At 36.2% G+C, this 18409-nt stretch overlaps 1 protein-coding gene across 5 annotated transcripts in view; it reads right to left on the reverse strand.

Moving 5' to 3' along the window:
- Pdzd8 (PDZ domain containing 8) overlaps positions 1–18409 on the reverse strand; it is a 110717-nt gene that overhangs the window by 77774 nt on the left and 14534 nt on the right. For 4 of the 5 annotated variants that reach the window (XR_011331373.1, XM_069821314.1, XM_069821312.1 and 1 more), the window contains exons 6-11: positions 11467–11668; positions 8504–8859; positions 6331–6484; positions 5361–5578; positions 2735–2976; positions 197–458 (exon numbers count right to left, since the gene is read on the reverse strand). Coding sequence is in view for 4 of the 5 variants with exons in the window: in XM_069821314.1 (XP_069677415.1) it covers positions 197–458; positions 2735–2976; positions 5361–5578; positions 6331–6484; positions 8504–8859; positions 11467–11668 (1434 nt within the window). In the remaining variant the exon portion in view is untranslated. The remainder of the gene's footprint in view (positions 1–196; positions 459–2734; positions 2977–5360; positions 5579–6330; positions 6485–8503; positions 8860–11466; positions 11669–18409) is intronic. The other variant, XM_069821313.1, reaches the window with a different exon arrangement.

Consider the following 18409-nt stretch of genomic DNA (forward strand, 5'->3'; position numbering starts at 1 on the left):
TTTTTTCTTTTGAAAAAGCCATCATTCTTGGCTCGGTTTGAACCAATAATATCTTAATCCTGAAGGCAGTAACCACAAGACAATCAAGGGTAACACAGAGAAAGTATTGCAATGATTTTACTGTCAATTTTTTTCAAATTTTTCAGTAAGACCGCACTTTTTCTGTCCTTAAATGTATGACAGGAAACAAACTAACCTTCTTGCCACAGAATTCACACTGTGTGGTTCTGTGGAAGTGCGTCCTGATGAAGTCGTGCTGCTTCTTTCCGCTCTCGGGGCTATACTCTGACTTCGGAACCAGTAGCTGGGGAGAAGGTGGTGGAACAGGCTTAACTGGGCTCAATGTGGGTCTGGACGGGGGTCCACCTGTCTGCCCAGTATACAAGAATGACAGCAAGATGTCACCGTAGCAAAGACATGGCTCGAACCCAGAGTGCCCTGATAACTTGTGGTTGCGGCTGTAAGATAAGCACACATTATTTTTTATTTATTTATTCATTTTTACTTTGTTATTTAACGACACTGTATCAACAGCGAGGTTATTTAGCACCGACGGAATTGGTGATAGTGAGATGGTATTTGGCGAAATGAGGCCGAGGATTCGCCATAGATTACCTGACATTCGCCTTAGTTGGGGAAAACCAACCAGGTAATCAGCCCAAGCAGGAATCGAACCCACACCTGAATGCAACTCCGAATCAACAGGCAAGCACCTGAGTTATGCCGGTGGCTAGCACACATTATCATCTATTCTGTAACCTGTATGAGCATCAGCATTCTTTGGTCACTTTCCATATTTAATCATTAGACTCTGCTGATGACATCTCACTAAACAGACCTGAATTATGATGGGGTTTGTGATAGCCAAAGTGGTATAGTAGCCACGATTTCATCAGCTCTACAAAGATTTCTACTATAAACATACATGTTGATGTGGGATTTCTTTGAATGTACATCAATCTGGCCAATTTCAAGTTTCGATTAAGTAAGGAATAATACATTAAACTACTTTGTTGATGCATTACAAGTACACTTCAGCAGACACACATTACACTTTTTTTTTTTTAACGAGTGTTAGTTTGGGTTAAACTACATCAATTTAGCCCTATATGTCTGTCTGAAGTCTAATGTCGGGGAGAAATTAACAGGAGAAATATTGCTATATCTTGCAATTCCATGTAATATACGAGGGTTCTTTTAAAATACATAGTCTGACATAGAAATTAAACTAGGATTATTTTAAAACAATCTTTATTTCTCAACATAATCCTCCACTGAGATTCACACACTTGGTCCACCAGTGCTGCAATGCTGCTATACTCTCCTTGTACACAGATTTCTCGAGGTCTGCAAAAAGCCTTCTGCTGCAGCGATAACCTCTTCATTTGATGAAAATTTCTTCTCAACCAAGTGAATTTTGAGCCTTGGGAAAAGAAAGAAGTCTGAGGTGCGGCAACAATTCAAACCGTATATAGTTAATGTAGTTTAGCAACCATGATTGCAGACGTGTGAGCAGGTGCATTATCGTGATGAAATAACACTTTCTTCCTGGCCATACTCGCCCTCTTCTAGCGAATTTTCCCTTTCACTTGCTGTAGGAGATTTGAATAATATTCTTCAGTTATTATTCTTTCCTTTGCTAGATAGTCACTCATGATTATCCCATTAAAATCCCAAAACATGGATGCCATGACTTTCCCAGTGGACTGAACAGCTTTCACTTTCTTTGGAGGCAGAGAATCACTACGCTTTCCTTGTTTCGACTGCTGTTTTGTCTCTGGAATGTAGTAGTGGGATCCAGGTTTCATCAGTGATCACAAACAGCCTAAAAAAATCGGATGTATTTTTCTCGAATCGAGGCAGACAATCCCTCGAAATTTGACTTTGGATATGCTTTTGTTCAGATGTTAAACACAGAACCCACCTGGACATACTCAAAACACTGACTATGATGTGGTGCACCTGTTCAGTTGAGATATGCATAACCTTGCTAATTTCCCACACTTCCAGTTGGTCATTCAACACCATATCGTGGATTTTTTCTACGATTTCTTCACTTGTTGCTATTATTGGACGTCCACTATGGGGGTCATCTTCCACACCCTCTCGACTATGTGTAAATAGTGGCGCCCATTTTTTCACAGTCGAAATCGTAGGAACGGATTCCCCCAGTGTAGCATCCATGCCTGTGTTAATTTCTGTTGGACTCATTCCCTTTCTTACGAAATATTTAATGACAGTACAAAGCTCGATATTTTCCATTTTTTGCCAATCTGTTCGACACATTAACTTCAAAATTAAACTACATAAAACGTAGTCAACATAAAATTATGATTTTTCATGCTTGAATTAATGTAAAGTGGCTGCTAACAATGGCGGAATTGTTGACACGTTTTCAATGCTATGTATATGTCAGGCCACCTCATACTTGACATACATATCTTTGCACACAACACCACCCAGGCACTGTGTTCAATCACAGTTTTCATTACAAAATATTTATATTAGAAAATTCCCCAGAGATATATTCAAATGAATCCCGTTGTTTGTTGGTAATCCACTGCAAAGGAGGAGTTGACGACAATGATAACAAATGGTGATAATGAATGAATTTAATTAATGGTGTGCGAATTTAATCATATGATGATTCCTTTTCCTCAAGATCAGTATTTCCCTAAAGATACAAATCATGAAAATAAAACTATCTGAAGTTCATGTATGTTGCATATCTCACCTCATAGCTATGTGGGGTTCAGGAGGTAGGAGAAAGTAGCTCTTAATATGGTGTCCCAACTTAGTTGCACAGCACTCAGTGGCTATGGAGGACAAAGGGATACTGATGTGACCAAGTAACACATCTCGATCCCCACGGCCTGCTGGTTTCGACCCATTCTCAGACTTGCTCCACACACTCACATTCAGGTACCGGTGGTTTTCATGGATTTGAAAAGTCATAGACTCTTCAAATACAATTATCTGTAATGTAATATTAATATTAAATAACAGGCAAATGTATTTGATGTTAACTGTATTGCAGGAGATCCTGGTTGGATTTAAGTTTTAATAAAACTGATTCGATCTACACTGATGAAGAGATAATAAATAAGAAAATACACGTTGAGTATTATTGATTCAACCAAATACAGTGACACTTCAATCCATCGTTTTTTTTTTTTGGGTGGAAACAGGGAATAAAAACGATAACTACAGAAAAATGACAATGCCGGGAAACCATAAAAATTACTGTATTTAGGTGTATAATACACGCAACAGAATTATGAACATATCCCACTGTTCCCTAGATGATTTAAGGGGGAATACCCATATAATTGATGCATTTAATTTTTAACAATAATCATAAATGATATAAAATCATAATGGACATGTCTCATAATGTTTTATTCTTGTTTGTAAACTTGCGATAAAAAAACTACTGTTTGCTTAAATAGGATATAAAATGAACAATCGACTGGTTAGTAATTACACTGATTGCACCTTTATTAGAACATTATGTACACTATTTCTTGCAGAAGAAATCTGCGATTAGCTTTCGTTTCGTGCACATTTTACACCTGAATTCTATAGTGAATTTCTGAAGTAAACAGAAAGGTGGAGTTTTATCACCTCCCACACCATCATACCAAGTCATGAATGTGATGAGGATGACGTACGCACTAGAAATTAGTTCGCTATTCCTTATGAGATGTTGGTCGTTACTGGTAATTCACACAGAAATGAAAATCATAAATCTAGGTTCGTCATATGTTCAGAATGCAGATGTGTTACCACAAATCCATTCCCATAAAATTAATACTGCTGTTTAAAGTAGGTGGGCTTCCATTAGCCCATACTGTTACATTACATGCAACTAGAACCTGCTTCACAAATTAGGCCTATATCATATTGCATGAAAATAATGCCGAAACTTGTCTAGCTCTTTAGTAACCCTACAAAGATACTTCTCCTGTATGTGTCTAAGCATATGAACGTGTACTGAACATAAACAATGTACAGAAACACTTGCCACTGTGGAGATCAGCGTCTGTGTTGCAGCACAGTCGACTCAAAACAAGTCACAGCACTAAGACAACAAATCTCGTTAGGTAAGAACGACTGCGTAATATATTCCATAATAATACTATATCAAGTGTTCATACACCTCCACATCGTTCTTGTGTGGGAAAATATAATTAATCAATAAGTTATTACTATAAAACTGCATTTTTTTTTCAGAATCTAATACCTGTCTTCATAGCACAGATCACACATGTAGTAACTAATTTCTGCATTAACAGACTATACCAAACAGTGGAGAGTTCGCACGCTGCACCAAGATGACGAATCACATCATGCATCATGGCGGTGTAATACTTTTTATGTTTCTTCGCGAAGTTTGACATAGTCTCCAGATCACAATCTTCTGCATCCTCTTGCTTCAAAGAAAATAATAGAGAACAAAAAGTTTCCCTTTCAAAGTAAAAGAAAACTACCCATGCGGGAAAATACAATGTTGGGATCGTGATTTCTCAGTGATCGATGCTATAAAATGATAGTTTGAGGAACAACGGAACTAGGAAAAACTGTTATTTATTATATAGGACTATTTCCAGGATAAAAAAACCGGAAGAAAAAGGTGGGGAAACGACGATAACAGAAATGATGTATCGAAGTTCCACTGTAGTATAAATCAATACACCATTGTATACACCACTGTATTATATAATTTTTTCGCTTACATCACGTGAAATTTTGTACCCGTGCTTCAATTGAAATGGTATTATTCAATTATTATTATAAGAGAGAATATATACCACACATGAAACCCAATAAAGTAACAGTAAATAATAGAAAATACGTGAAAATGTCTTGAAATCCTCCTCAGAAAAAGAGAATAAAATAGAAATGTTAAGGGATTGTTTAGACTTTAACTTGCACCTTGGCACTGCATCCTAAAAAACTTTTATAACAACCCTGTTTTGTGTTTCCTACGTGAGATTTAAGCTTTTATAAAAGTTCAAAATTGTACTGAATGGAGAACAGGTAGAGGAATAGGAGAAAGATTAAAATGAAAGTGGAATGAGAGGAAAGGAGATAAATTAATGGGACACAAAGAAAAAGAGAGGGGCCAAAAAATAACCTAAGAGGAGAACAGAAACAGACGAAAAAAGAACACAGAAGAAAGGGAGACAAGGATGATATAAGAGAGTACAAGGAGGACAGAAAAGAGAACATACAATAGGATAAAAGAAGAGAGTACCAAGAAGGATGAGATGAAGACAATAGTCTTATTTGAAGGCCAAATGCACTGTGCATTCACATCAAGAAATTCTGCACAAAATGCGTCTTACAAGAAGACAAACCTGGTCATGAGGCATTTCCCTGGTCTTGTTGATCTGCAAGTAGTTTTCTGATGTCGTCATATCTGCGTCATCTCTGTCCATTGAACCTCTGCTGTCCTTGTTCTTGTTGATTGACAATGTGGGAGTTTTTTGTTTGTGCTCTGGGCTTGAGTGACTTGATCTGCTGAACAAACTGGGCCTCTTGGCTGGAGAACCTTCAGCAGAAACATCCAACAGAACTGAACCGAAAATTGCAATTGGCATTTAGACACACGGACCAAAGTTATAGAAGATGTACAGTTTTTTTTTTACTTGGCTATTTAACAACGCTGTATCAACTACGAGGTTATTTAGCGTCAATGAGATTGGTGATAGTGAGATGATATTTGGCGAGATGAGGCCGAAGATTCGCCACAGATTACCCGACATTTGCCCTATGGTTGGGGAAAACCTCGGAAAAAACCCAACCAGAAAATCAGCCCAAGCGGGAATCGAACCCGTGCCCGAGCGCAACTTTGGATCAGTAGGCAAGCGCCTTAGCTGACAGAGCTATGCCGGTGGCTGTACATTCTTATGAAGTAATAACAAAGAGAGATAATTCTCTTAAACACGAAAAGCAAAATACACAAATATAAATTTTTGTGGGCATAAACTTCAGTGAATAACTGTATGAAGAATCGAAATTTGTATTTTGCGAAATTTAGAAGCAACATTTTCTCTCAAATACTTTTTTTTTTTGCATATTTTAAACTCAAATTTTTGCAAACCAAATTTCGCAGCAAAGAAGGGCTGTTCTAATCTCGTGTTACAATAAGAGATACATCAAGAGTAGATTATTGAATAATGTAAACAAAGAAGCACATTCAGAACATAATTAAAAGCAGGAATGACCAATGTAAAGCAGATAATCTCCTAAAATTGCTTTTTTTTTTTTATTTATTGAATCATTCAGATATATAATCTGGCTTTAAGAACTAAATTGCTGGTTTACCTGGCATGGAAGCAGGGCTGGAGCTACTACTGTCACTTTCCGTCTTGTCTCCAGAACTCCTGCGATGACGGAGTCCAGTGTGTCCTAGTACAGGAGAGCCAGGCAAGGACAGCTGCCCATCTGCATTTGAGGAGACACCAAGCTCTGTTTCGTCCTAATGCAAATGGGACAAACACTGAGTTAATTCCAAGAGTACAGAAAAAAAATTATTCAATTAATAGCAGAAATTCATTTTTAAAGATACCGAGATTCATATTTAAAAACAACACTTTTCTACAGAAACTCCCAAGATAAGCCTATTGCTGCTATTTATCAATAATTTGAGAACCATCTTACAGTTTTACGGGACATAAAATATAATTGACTAAATTGGCTAAATAAAAGAATCAGTAGTTTCAGCATTTTATCTGTCACAAGCAAAATGCACTTTAGAACTTCGATGCATTTCTTATACCCATACTTCTCCTCTCCTGCCCTTCTTGTAACAGATGAATTTCATAACAATTTATATGCGTATACCTCTGCCAATTATACAAAATAATTGAAAATCATAGGTATTGAGATACAAAAATTTTACAATATGGATTATCACATTCTTCAGATCAAGTTTATGTCTGCAACAATTCTGTTACCATATGAATTTGATAGTTTGAAATATTATGTTTTATTTAACGACGCTCGCAACTGCCGAGGTTATATCAGCGTGGCCTGTGTGCTGAAATTTTGTCCCGCAGTAGTTCTTTTACATGCCAGTAAATCTACTGACATGAACTTGTCGCATTTAAGCACACTTAAATGCTATAGACCTGGCCTGGGATCGAACCCGCAACCTCGGGCATAGAAGGCCAGCGCTATACCAACTGCGTCATTCAGGCCAACTTTGATAGTTTGTATGGCAACAAATCATGCAGATACAACTTTGACGAAAAGCTGGAGATAAATAAGTAAGTAAATAAACAAACAGGCCCAGAAAAATCCCCCTTAAGAGCAAGGGCCTCCTACTAGTATGCAGGGTTGGCCCAGGTTGACTTGAGCGATGAACCAGTCCGCATGAGTGGAACTAACTTGACTCTACTTTCGATAATATGTCTTTGTAGCAATGACTCTATACACTACTGTTACTAATTTAAACGATTTATTAGAGTCTTCTCTATTTCTCTTCACTTGCCTCTCTACCTAGTAGTTCTAGTCCATAATGAAATTAAATAATACACTTTTTTTTGTATATTTTGTTTTGGATTTGTTCAGTATTTACACTCTGACTTTATTCGAAACAATTATGCAAACATTATAATAAAACATACCTCATTTTGAGTTCCATTTGGTCACACATGCATCTATTTTTCTGAACTGTTTACTAATAACATTGCATTTTCCTTAGACCACACCATTATATAAAAATAAACTAGCTACTGTTCAACAAAAGCACAATACTATCACATTTAAATAATTCCTACAGATGCAATAATAACTAAAGTCGTAGCATGTCAACATTTCGAACATATGCAAAGACCAAAAGAGCTACATTCTTTGTTTACACTTAGCTATACTACATCGTTTGATTCCAGACCTAAATATGTTGAAGAAAAAAGCTTTTCACAAAAATATTCAATATGTTTAAACATTGTTTTGAACTTGTGCAAAACATCATTAACAGACAAAATGCAATATACAGCAGCAAGACTTTATTAACAGTTCACAACGCTTTAAAAAATTTAAGCTAGATTTAGCAATTTAATGTTCTCCAAGCCATGAATATGTTTTGTCCACCAGTTATTTTTTATTACTAATTTTTTAAGAAGCTGGTCAAAGATAATTCCAAAGTATGCAACAAAAGCAAATTCTGCATAATGTATTTTCAGCTACCATCTCATACCAGAAGTATATGTGTAAGTCCTCACTGCTGGCAGTGAATAGTAAGCTTGGTGTTGCATCCTGGTATGGACAACGCCATATGCATGTCTGGCATTTCTGCTAGCAGCAGATATATTTGCACTGCATTACACTGAAGTGATAACTGAATACCTTCATCTAAGGTATCAATCCACCAAAGGTGCTCCTACAACATCAACCTGTGAAGGTAGTATACTATGGTGATAGAAATAGGACTAATGTGGAAACCTATCATCTTATCGTGAGTATACATACAAGCAACTATAACTCTTGTACCAACCTTCGAAATATCCTTATCGACATTTTCAAATGACTGTACCCTCAAGTTCAGTTGTCGCTCCACTCGGATGGTGAACTTGTCACCTGTACCCTTGATGATGCGGGCAGCCTGTGCCATGGATGTGATGCGCTTCCCATCCACTGCAATCACTATGTCACCATTTCTCACATCTGCTGCACTGGCAGGAGACTGTGGCAGCACTGTCTCCACCAGGACGCATGCCTGATAACGTTCCACAATGAACTCCTGCTTGAACACGATGCCCAGTTGCTGTGAGGCATTCTTGATTACAGTAAGGTCCAGTGTGACGAAGCTCGATGTCTCAGACTGAACCATTTCAACCCATGCAGTCGAATCTGAAATAAACATTAAGTAGTATTCCAGCAACAAGTACGAACATAAAATAATTAACTTTTATCTTTAATTTCTCCACATCATTATACAGAGAACAATAACTAGAGAGAAAGAATCAGCAAGAGAGACAATTCTAAACTTCAATGAAAATAAATGCTTTGAGTTCTGAATGTTTTGCTTTAAGATCAAAACGATTTTCACATTTCTTTCGCGTATATACTAATTTTTCCAGATTTTTTAAACATTGTAACGAAAAGAAAGAAAATAAAAATAATACCTTCTAAGAAAGAATATTGTTCCGTAGGGTAATTAGTGTTATAATAAATAAGTTAATAAACATTATGATAAAATTATATACTAATTCACAGAGCTATCAAAGTCTGAAAAATGGACATGTCACCTTTTTGGATATTTACTACTAAATTTTTATGTCACATAAATTATATATAATTTTTTCCATATTTCCATATCACTGCCAACTGTTTAGTTCACAAGGAGGAATTTAAGGCATATGAATGGAATGAGTACAGAAAATGTTTGATAAATTAACGTCAAAATGTTAAAAAAAAAGATGGCATTAAAACATGACGTCTTTAGCAATCTTCTGCAACAGAAGTAACAAGAATGCTAGTGGACTATTATGCAAATGTATTTGATTTGAAAGTTGTTGAAATACAATGAGATTGTAACTGTTACAAATATTCAGGCGATTAAAATTTTTTTCTCTATTTTAAACTCAAAGAAACCTTATGCAGGGAGTTCATTTCTTCCCAGTAAACAGCAGTGGAACAGTAAGCATGTTATTGTCTAGAACAGATGGTTTAGGTAGAGTCAATACTAAATGTTGAAAGTTTACTTAGATGTGAAAACTATATCTTTACTAGTATGATTTGAGACTTTCACACTGTTTGTCATCGAAGTAGAAACATACAACATTTCAGAGCTACATATCAGTTGCATCATTAAGGAATTCATCTGCTGCATGTGATCAAGACCTTTACATATACTCTCTCTTTCCCTGCCTTTCTTAATATACAGCTCCAAATGCTGGATGTCTATTCACCTATGACACGATGCAAACACCCAAAAAAAGCTCGCACAGCATTTTCGTGCAATGAAGATATTCCACTGAACAAAGAGCACTTGCTCCATTGCAGACAACAAAACCCAAAATAGAGTCACAGAGATCTACCCAGATTCTGCTGGGAGGCACAAGGATCAATGGTGTAAACCAAGCTTCAGCCATTTGGAAACAAATAAAAAACTTTCACTAATAATTTTTTCTATTTCAGTATACAGCCTAGTCCATAGTATATAAAATACAGTATATAAGGAACACATAAGATTGACTCCATGATCGGGGCAGAAACACGTAACAAGTAAAAAGAAGTATATGATGGTATCTATAAACATATTGGAAATTTCACTATGGATCTATTACCCTACTTGTGCCCCTACATATTTTGTGCAGCCTAATATTTTAATGATTATTTTGTATTTAGTTTTTGTTTCGCATATTTTACGCACCAACGGTATGAGTTTTGATTTTTATGCTTGTAATAGTTGAGCAGTTGGCATGACAACATGAAGCTGCATCAAGGGCACTTCAATCAATTATCAATAAATTGATTACCTACTTCGATTTCATTAATATAATTATTATAGTCTAGTGGATAAATTATAGCCCATACAATAAATTCATTATGATTACAAAAAAATTTAATTACTGTTAAATCAAGATAACAAAAACTTTTTATTGGCACAAAATTGGAATAAAATAATGACAACTTACCATATTCTCAATCATTCTAGAATAAAGATTAAATCAAGTCCTCTGCTACAAAAAATCCGCTATTTTATGCACCCCAATTTTTCAGTGGCCGAAAAGGGTAAAAAAAAAAAGTGCACAAATTACACCGAGGAAATATAGTAGGTCATTTTAGGGTCAATTTTTTTTACTAGACTTTCATGAAAAACCAGGATATTTGAGGCATCCTGAGCCACATTTCAGGACACTGTGACATGATGTTCAAATCATGGATCTTTCAGCAAGAATGGGATGATGAACCTAAGAACTTGTGCTAAAGAGCACAGAAGTCAAATGTATATCTCATAAGAGTACAATGTTAAATATGTGCCTAAGTGGAACATAGAATTAAGTTCATTGTGCACCTACACAGAGCAAAAATATTCAAAGTTTAACTATCAGAAATGAATTTCAATTCTGCATTTTTTCCAAGAGCTTCTATTGAGAGTAGCATATTAAACATCTTTCTGTTAAGACCACATAATTAATAATGTATGCCATTTTGTTGTTACTAGCAACTTCGTGGACAGTGTTTGTTTGTTTGTTTGTTTGTTTGATTGGTGGTGATGATGATGATGATGATGATGATGATGATGATGATGATGATGATGATATTGGTAGTTGACGTAGTAGAGACAGAAGTGCTATCCCAGCAATGGTGGTAGCAGTGAAGATGATCATAGGTGGTAGTGGTGGTAGTGATGATGATGATGGCAGTGGTGAAGGGGGTAACAAAGACAGAAAAACAGATTCTGGAAAAAACAGTAGCAACGAACATACAGGTTTAATTAGAAACACTCACCCACTGCCAGTGAACAGTAGATGTCACCCTCAATGAGATTTCCCATGAGTCTCGTTACCTCGATGACAGTCACCTGCAAAGCACCAGGTGAACAGGCTGTGGCCTCCTCCACCTCTTCCCCTGGCTCTGATTTGGGGAAAAATGGTTTATAGCGCAGTTTGTAATTTGGGAGGGTATGCTTCTTCTTCAGAGATTTTCGAATCTAAAACAGTCATAACAATCATTTTAAATGTATGTTGACCTATTTAAAGAACGACAATAATTATAAAGTGTAAACAATATCTGCTACTGCATGCATTCAAACCTTTTGTTTGATAAATCTTACCAAATACAAAATATTAAAATAATAGACTTTTAAAATTTGGCGCATATACAAATCAAGTATAAAAGCACACACGTAGGATATATCACGTTGCATTTACAAATCGAATTGAGTTCAAACCAAATAGAATATTAAGATTTCTAAATGTCGACTTAAGTTTAAACAAGAAATACGTAATATAGGCATCCAACAATCTAAATTCACTATGACAGCTTCTTATAAATTATACATTTCTTCTACCATCTAGGCATACACTAATTATTTGAACACTTCTTAGAAAACTAATAAGTTCACTTTTCCTTCAATTTTATTTTTACAATCATATGTTTCCGTAATATTATATATTTTCATACATGTCTATCATTTCAAACCGAGAAATATGTTAGGCCTATATATTTTTTTTAAATTGACATCAAACTTCAAATAGTTCACACATTGCTACATGCAAATATCTTGTATGAAAAAAAAAAAAACAGGGATTTCAATCCATGGTCACAGCAAGTATAGTGTTTCAATATTTATTTTCCATCTCTTTTTCTATAGTTGACATTAAGTCAAGCAAAAAATAAACTGGTTAAGTTCACTGTATATAGTGGGCTTAGATGAAAAACTTGACAGGATTCATATTATGCAAATGTATATCTTTACTGGCCAGTTGAAAGTTATGGAAAACATTTTTATACTTGTTTTGAACATCTCTGATGGCGAATATGCAAAGTTACTCGTCCATATTTCGGAATATTTCAGACATTCCTGAAATATAATAGACTATGTGCATAAATTGCAACATATTTTCAGGATTTTGTTGCATAAATGTTCCATATTTGCATATTTTGCAAAAAAAAGTAAGAATCTGGATTGTTCAGCACACAGTGACAGTTCGTGCCTAAAATGACAAGGGGTTCACTACTTTTATGATATTAAATAGTTTTTCAACAATTTAAACAATATCTCATTTCCGAAAAATTAAAAATACAACAGTTCTTTAAAGCATATAATTACCTTAAAATGAGCCTGATGATGATGATGATGATGATGATGATGATGATGATGATGATGATGATGATGATCAATTATCTTTGAAAGAACATAGCGATTTTTCCTTAAGTTATCATTCTGTCTTTTAATATTCTGCCTGAAAGCTGAGCTAAGTTGTTGCCTATTCTTCCAAGGTCTGATAAATCTAGGCAAGCATTCTTATGAGGAATAGATTCCTCATGCTTCTTAATTTTCTGTTCAAATAATCACGCTCTGTTATTTACAACAAGAAGAAATAATGGATGATCATGAAGATGGTGTTGCCGCTCGTCCTTTTATATTCACCTTGGGTCCGATTCACAGTTAAGCGAATCTGGTGAAGATATGTTGGGGATCGAGGAACTGTTTTATAATATCGTAATGTTTGCTTCATCTTTTCCTTTGTCAAAATTTGCGATTTATAATACTGAATGACACAGTACCAATAAAACAAAATTTTGATCCAATATTTAACACGGTCATTCATGACAAGAGACCAGCACTGGTCGGCGAGGTGACAACATAACTCTGCATCTCAGCTCACATGTTTCCCAATCTTGTGCAGGAGTTGTATCGGCACAACAGTCACCTCATATTGATCCCATTCTTGCCTTCGTGAGTGCATGAAAATGAATGAGAGGTGCTGTATTCTCGCAAACTGATCAGGGTGTAAGCTCCACCCTCGCATCTGCCCACCCACCCCACCATCAACATCCGAGCACCTCGCAAACAAATTATATGGAGACATCTCTACAGCTGCGCTGATTCAAGGGTAAGCGCATGCACATGTTTGCCCTACAGCAAATACCCTTGCGTCTCATCCTGCTTGCAAGTCCAGAAGCTGGCTTGGCGAGGTTCAGAGGAGAAATTGAACCTTGGTAGCTTACAAGCATGTAGGTATTCGATCTCTGCGGTTCATAGGTTTTCATAAAACAAAAATACATCAGAGCCACAAGTAAACTTATTAAAGATAAGCAAGAAACAAAGAATGATGGTGTAAATTATAAATAAATTTATTTATACAATTAAATTGTTTTTCCTGGGAGTTCTCTGAACCACTGATCACATAGGACGCACCGCCACTGTCAGCACATATGTATTTTGTACAATAAATATTTATTTTATAATTTTTTTTCAGTCATATTTTTTGGTTGACTGTACTCTATAGCTCGAAATTCCTTGCATATGAAGAGTAGCTGTGGAAAAACAACACATCCTCTCTTTGTTCCATTGAAGTATTGTACAACCACATAGCTATACTGTTTTTGCTGTAAGAAAAATCCTAATGTAAACATAAGCACCCGTGATTGGCTCCCAGTCGAAACATTCACATGGTGCAGGAAAATATAGTTCGTATTTGGAAACCACAATCTTGTATTATTTTAAAATAAAAAATTGAATTCTAGTTGTTAAATACGATTAAACATTTAACTTCACTCATATGTAAAACGTTATGTAAAAGAAAAGCTACTTTTATATTTTGTTATGTACTATGAATGCGGATGAATACCAACAGTAATACCGAGGTAGTCTGTTCTTGTAACAAGCTAGCGTCACTTGAGCTCGTTGTTGTTTGCGTAAGCACGTGGTACTGAAATATGGCTTCTGTATCCTCAACTGTCCATTGTGAAGACATAAGACTTAAAAATAATTTAATTATCAGTAATAATTATAAAATAAATGTTTCCTAAGCAAACGAATGCATGGTATTGAGATTAGGCCCACTTGACGAGTAACGGGAAATGTTTAACATGAAACAGAATGTACAATAGTAGGCGGGAACACGTACTAAGAGTCTATGGCGCCAAACAGGGGCCAATGAAGCCTCACTTCAGTCACGTGCTATTGTTTACATTAGGATTTTTCTTACAGCGAAAAGATTATACCTTTTCTGTTTCACTTATTGTTACATAGTTGGCGCACCAACTGTCAGTGTGTCAAGTGCGTGATTTTGCTGTATTTTATGTGCGGTTCGTGTGAGTGCTCATTCGTGATGCCTCCTACAGAATTATTGGAAGTAGCAGAATTCATAACAGAACACATTTCCCACGCACAAGGGTCCATTGGTGAGACTATCTAGATAAATTTAGACAACGGCTGTAAAATAACCCCTGGCTACATAACTCTGTTTAAAGTAAAGAAGGTCTAGTGTTAAGAAAGCCTGGCTTGCTTGAATCTTATCTTACAAACTAAAATTTATACAATAAAATTTTATTCAGTAACCTCATGTGATGCTGAATAATCACTTTCAGCATTCAAAAATATCCTTGTAGATAAAGTATGATAACAGAGAATCTTCGAAAGTTGTTAGTTGTATAATTTCGAGGGAAAAATTGTTCTGGGGCCAGGTATCGAACCCAGGACCTTTGGTTAAACATATCAATGCTCTACCAACTGAGCTATCTGGAACTCTACCATACACCGATCCAATATTTCTCTCTATATCCACAGACCTCAAACTGGGCTGAAAACCATCAAGCAACCAACTTTGAGTGCACACTAACTCTGTGTGACAAATTGTAGTTTTCTGTTAATGAATAGTGATGTGTACTATGCAAATCAAGCTTTCAGGTATAACTCCCTGTAAAGTTGATTTGAATAATTTCGAAATTATCAACTTTACAGGGAGTTATACCTGAAAGCTTGATTTGAAATAATACACGTCACTGTTCATTAACAGAAAACCACAATTTAAGTCACACAGAGTTAGTGTGCACTCAATGTTGGTTGCTTGACGGTTGTCAGCCCACTTTGAGGTCTGTGGATATAGAGGGAAATATTGGATCTGTGTCTGGTAGAGTTCCCAGCAGCCGCGGCCCGCAAGGTGAAGTGACTGAAGTGGCTCTTCACCTACATTTTAAAATTATAATCACAATAATTATGCATTTTCATTTTATCATAGTTATAACCTGCTCACAAATCTCCTATCGCTATCTGAAAGACGAAAGCCTCGTGAAGTGTCTGGGTGTATCGCTGCACACTTTCCCTTTCGTGTCGCTTGCTGATACTCACCCCCTATATAATATAAGAGTAGGTACTGGTTTTCAAGAAGAAACGCTTCTTTTTCCACATTTCTAGTACACAGGCCTGTTGTAGGTTGCCATGGTAACGAGCATTGACCCTCCAAGGATAGAAGAGCCGTTCCTTTGCCTATTCAAGGAATAAAGAAACAGGTTTCTAAACACCCCTCGCTTGTCCAACCCGCCGAACCCCGACAAGGCGACAAGTGCAAACCCATTGTCAGTTTTATCCATTTCTTGGTGAGAGAAACAAGTTAATTTTGTTACTTGTGTATTATTTAGTGATGTTCATAAGTGATTTTGCGAATGAATCCAGAAAACGATGTAGTGTGTAATTTATTAGAGACACCGTTTTCTCGTTGGCGCGAGGAAGATAAGAGAGACTTATTAGTGTTTAATCGCCCAACTCCGCGTTTATCAGTGTCTGTTAGAAAACAAAAAAAGTCCGGAAATTCTTATCAATTGCATTTTAAAAGTACCTGGTATGGGGAGTATACCTGGTTATGTGGCAGTGTTTTTCTACAAAAACGTTTCTGCTGGGCTTGCCTTTTATTAGGAGTGAAAAAGAACGTTTGGAATAACGCGGGGTTTGGCGATTTTGCGAACTCAATTCGTGCATTTCACAAACATGGGGATTCGAGTGAGCATTTGAAGTACGTATTACAATTGAAACAAGTCGAAAGAAATTTGAACTCAATTCGCGATGCGTTACAGGAGTCGTCCTTATTGTGTATTAAAATATTTAATGAGAATGTTCGGTTAAACAGGAACTTTATGAAAGTTGTGGTTCAAGCCGTTATATATTTAGCGAAACAAGAGTTGCCATTTCGAGGACATGATGAACAAGTTTCGTCACATAACCGCGGTAATTTCAAAGAACTGCTCTAAACTTTGCTCTCCGTAAGTTCCGACGAAGTTAGAAATCAATACAATAAAATTAAATGTGTATTCAGCGGCGAGTCTAAGACAATACAGAACGAACTAATTGAATGTATTTCAGACTACGTATGTAACCAAATCAAGAAAGAAGTAAATGAAACTGATTTTTTTTCATTGCAAATTGACGATGCGACGGACGTTGGACAAAACTGTCAATGCTCTATAATAGTAAGATTCGTGACTTCACATGGTAAACTGGTGGAGTGTTTCTTAGGTTTTTATGACGTAAGTTCTGATCGGACTGCACAAGCCCTGTTTGAACTAATAGACAGCATCTTAGGGCCTTTGAATTATCGTAATAAATTGATAGGACAGTGTTACGATGGCGCTAGTGTAATGTCAGGCCACATAAATGGCCTACAGAAAAAAGTCAAAGATGAAGTTCCTCAAGCTATTTTCATTCACTGTCTAGCGCATCGTTTGAATTTAGTTCTGCAACAGAGTTGCAACAGTATTTCAAGTTGCCGAATTTTCTTTGCAAACCTAAGCGGAATTCCCACTTTCTTTCATCATTCAGGTAAACGTAACCACATTCTGAATTCGATAGTTGGAAGGCGAATTCCAACAGCTGTGGAAACGAGGTGGACATCAAACTCCAAAATACTCAAAACAGTAGTAGAGAATTGGGACGGTTTAAAAGAGGTTTTTGAAGAAATAAAAATAAATCCTGGAACTGATAGTACTTCCATCCGTCAATGCGGAGGGTTCTTGAATGACATGAATGACTTTGAATTCAGTTTTTTGGCTCTGGTTTTTTATGACATATTCAGTCTAACTGATGTTTTGTATGATGTTCTGCAAAAGAAATGTTTAGATATAAGTTACTGTGCAGCTAAAATTCGAAGTACTTACGATTTGATTAATAGTAAAAGAAATGAAGAATACTGCAACAAAATATTTCGTAATGCAAAAGTGAGAAGTAACTGCAACCATAAAAGACAGCATGCCCAATTATCCGATGAAGACATTTTCTTCAAATACAAGTCATTGTTTTACGAGATAGTAGACAATATTCTGTCACAAATTAATACTAGATTTCATGACTTGAACAAAGTATCATTTCTAAGTTTGGTAGATACAACAAAATTTAAAGACTATTCTAAAGAATTTCCATCAGGTGCTTTGCAGAACTTGATCGAGTGCTACTCATCCATATTTTTAAAAAATCAACGTTTACAAAATGAACTTGAACTTCTTTATGGTGATAGCAATTAACGCTTTGAAAGGATTGGAGATGTTACGTCAGAGTGATGTTCAGCAAGATGTATTCCAGGAAGTGTATAAGTTGTTTTCACTTGTAGTGTCTTTGCCATCCACCAGTGTGTCCGTAGAAAGAAGTTTTTCGTGTCTAAAGAGAATAAAAACTTATTTGCGGAATACAATTTCCCAGCAGCGTTTGTCCTCCTTGGCCAACATTTCTATTCATAGAGAACTTCTTTCGGAACTTGAAGGAAAACCCAGCTTTTTAGACGACATCATTGACAAATTCGAGGCCCTGAAGAACAGGAGAATAGACCTACTCTACAAGAGATAAGGTAAGATAGAAAAAATATTGTTTCTTGTCACATACAATTGTCAGCACTTCACTTGTCTTCTGAATCACGGGCCGCCCCTGGTTCCCAGGTAGCTCAGTTGGAAGAGCATT

Source organism: Periplaneta americana, chromosome 3 (assembly GCF_040183065.1).
Source record: "Periplaneta americana isolate PAMFEO1 chromosome 3, P.americana_PAMFEO1_priV1, whole genome shotgun sequence".
Classification (NCBI taxonomy): domain Eukaryota; kingdom Metazoa; phylum Arthropoda; class Insecta; order Blattodea; family Blattidae; genus Periplaneta; species Periplaneta americana.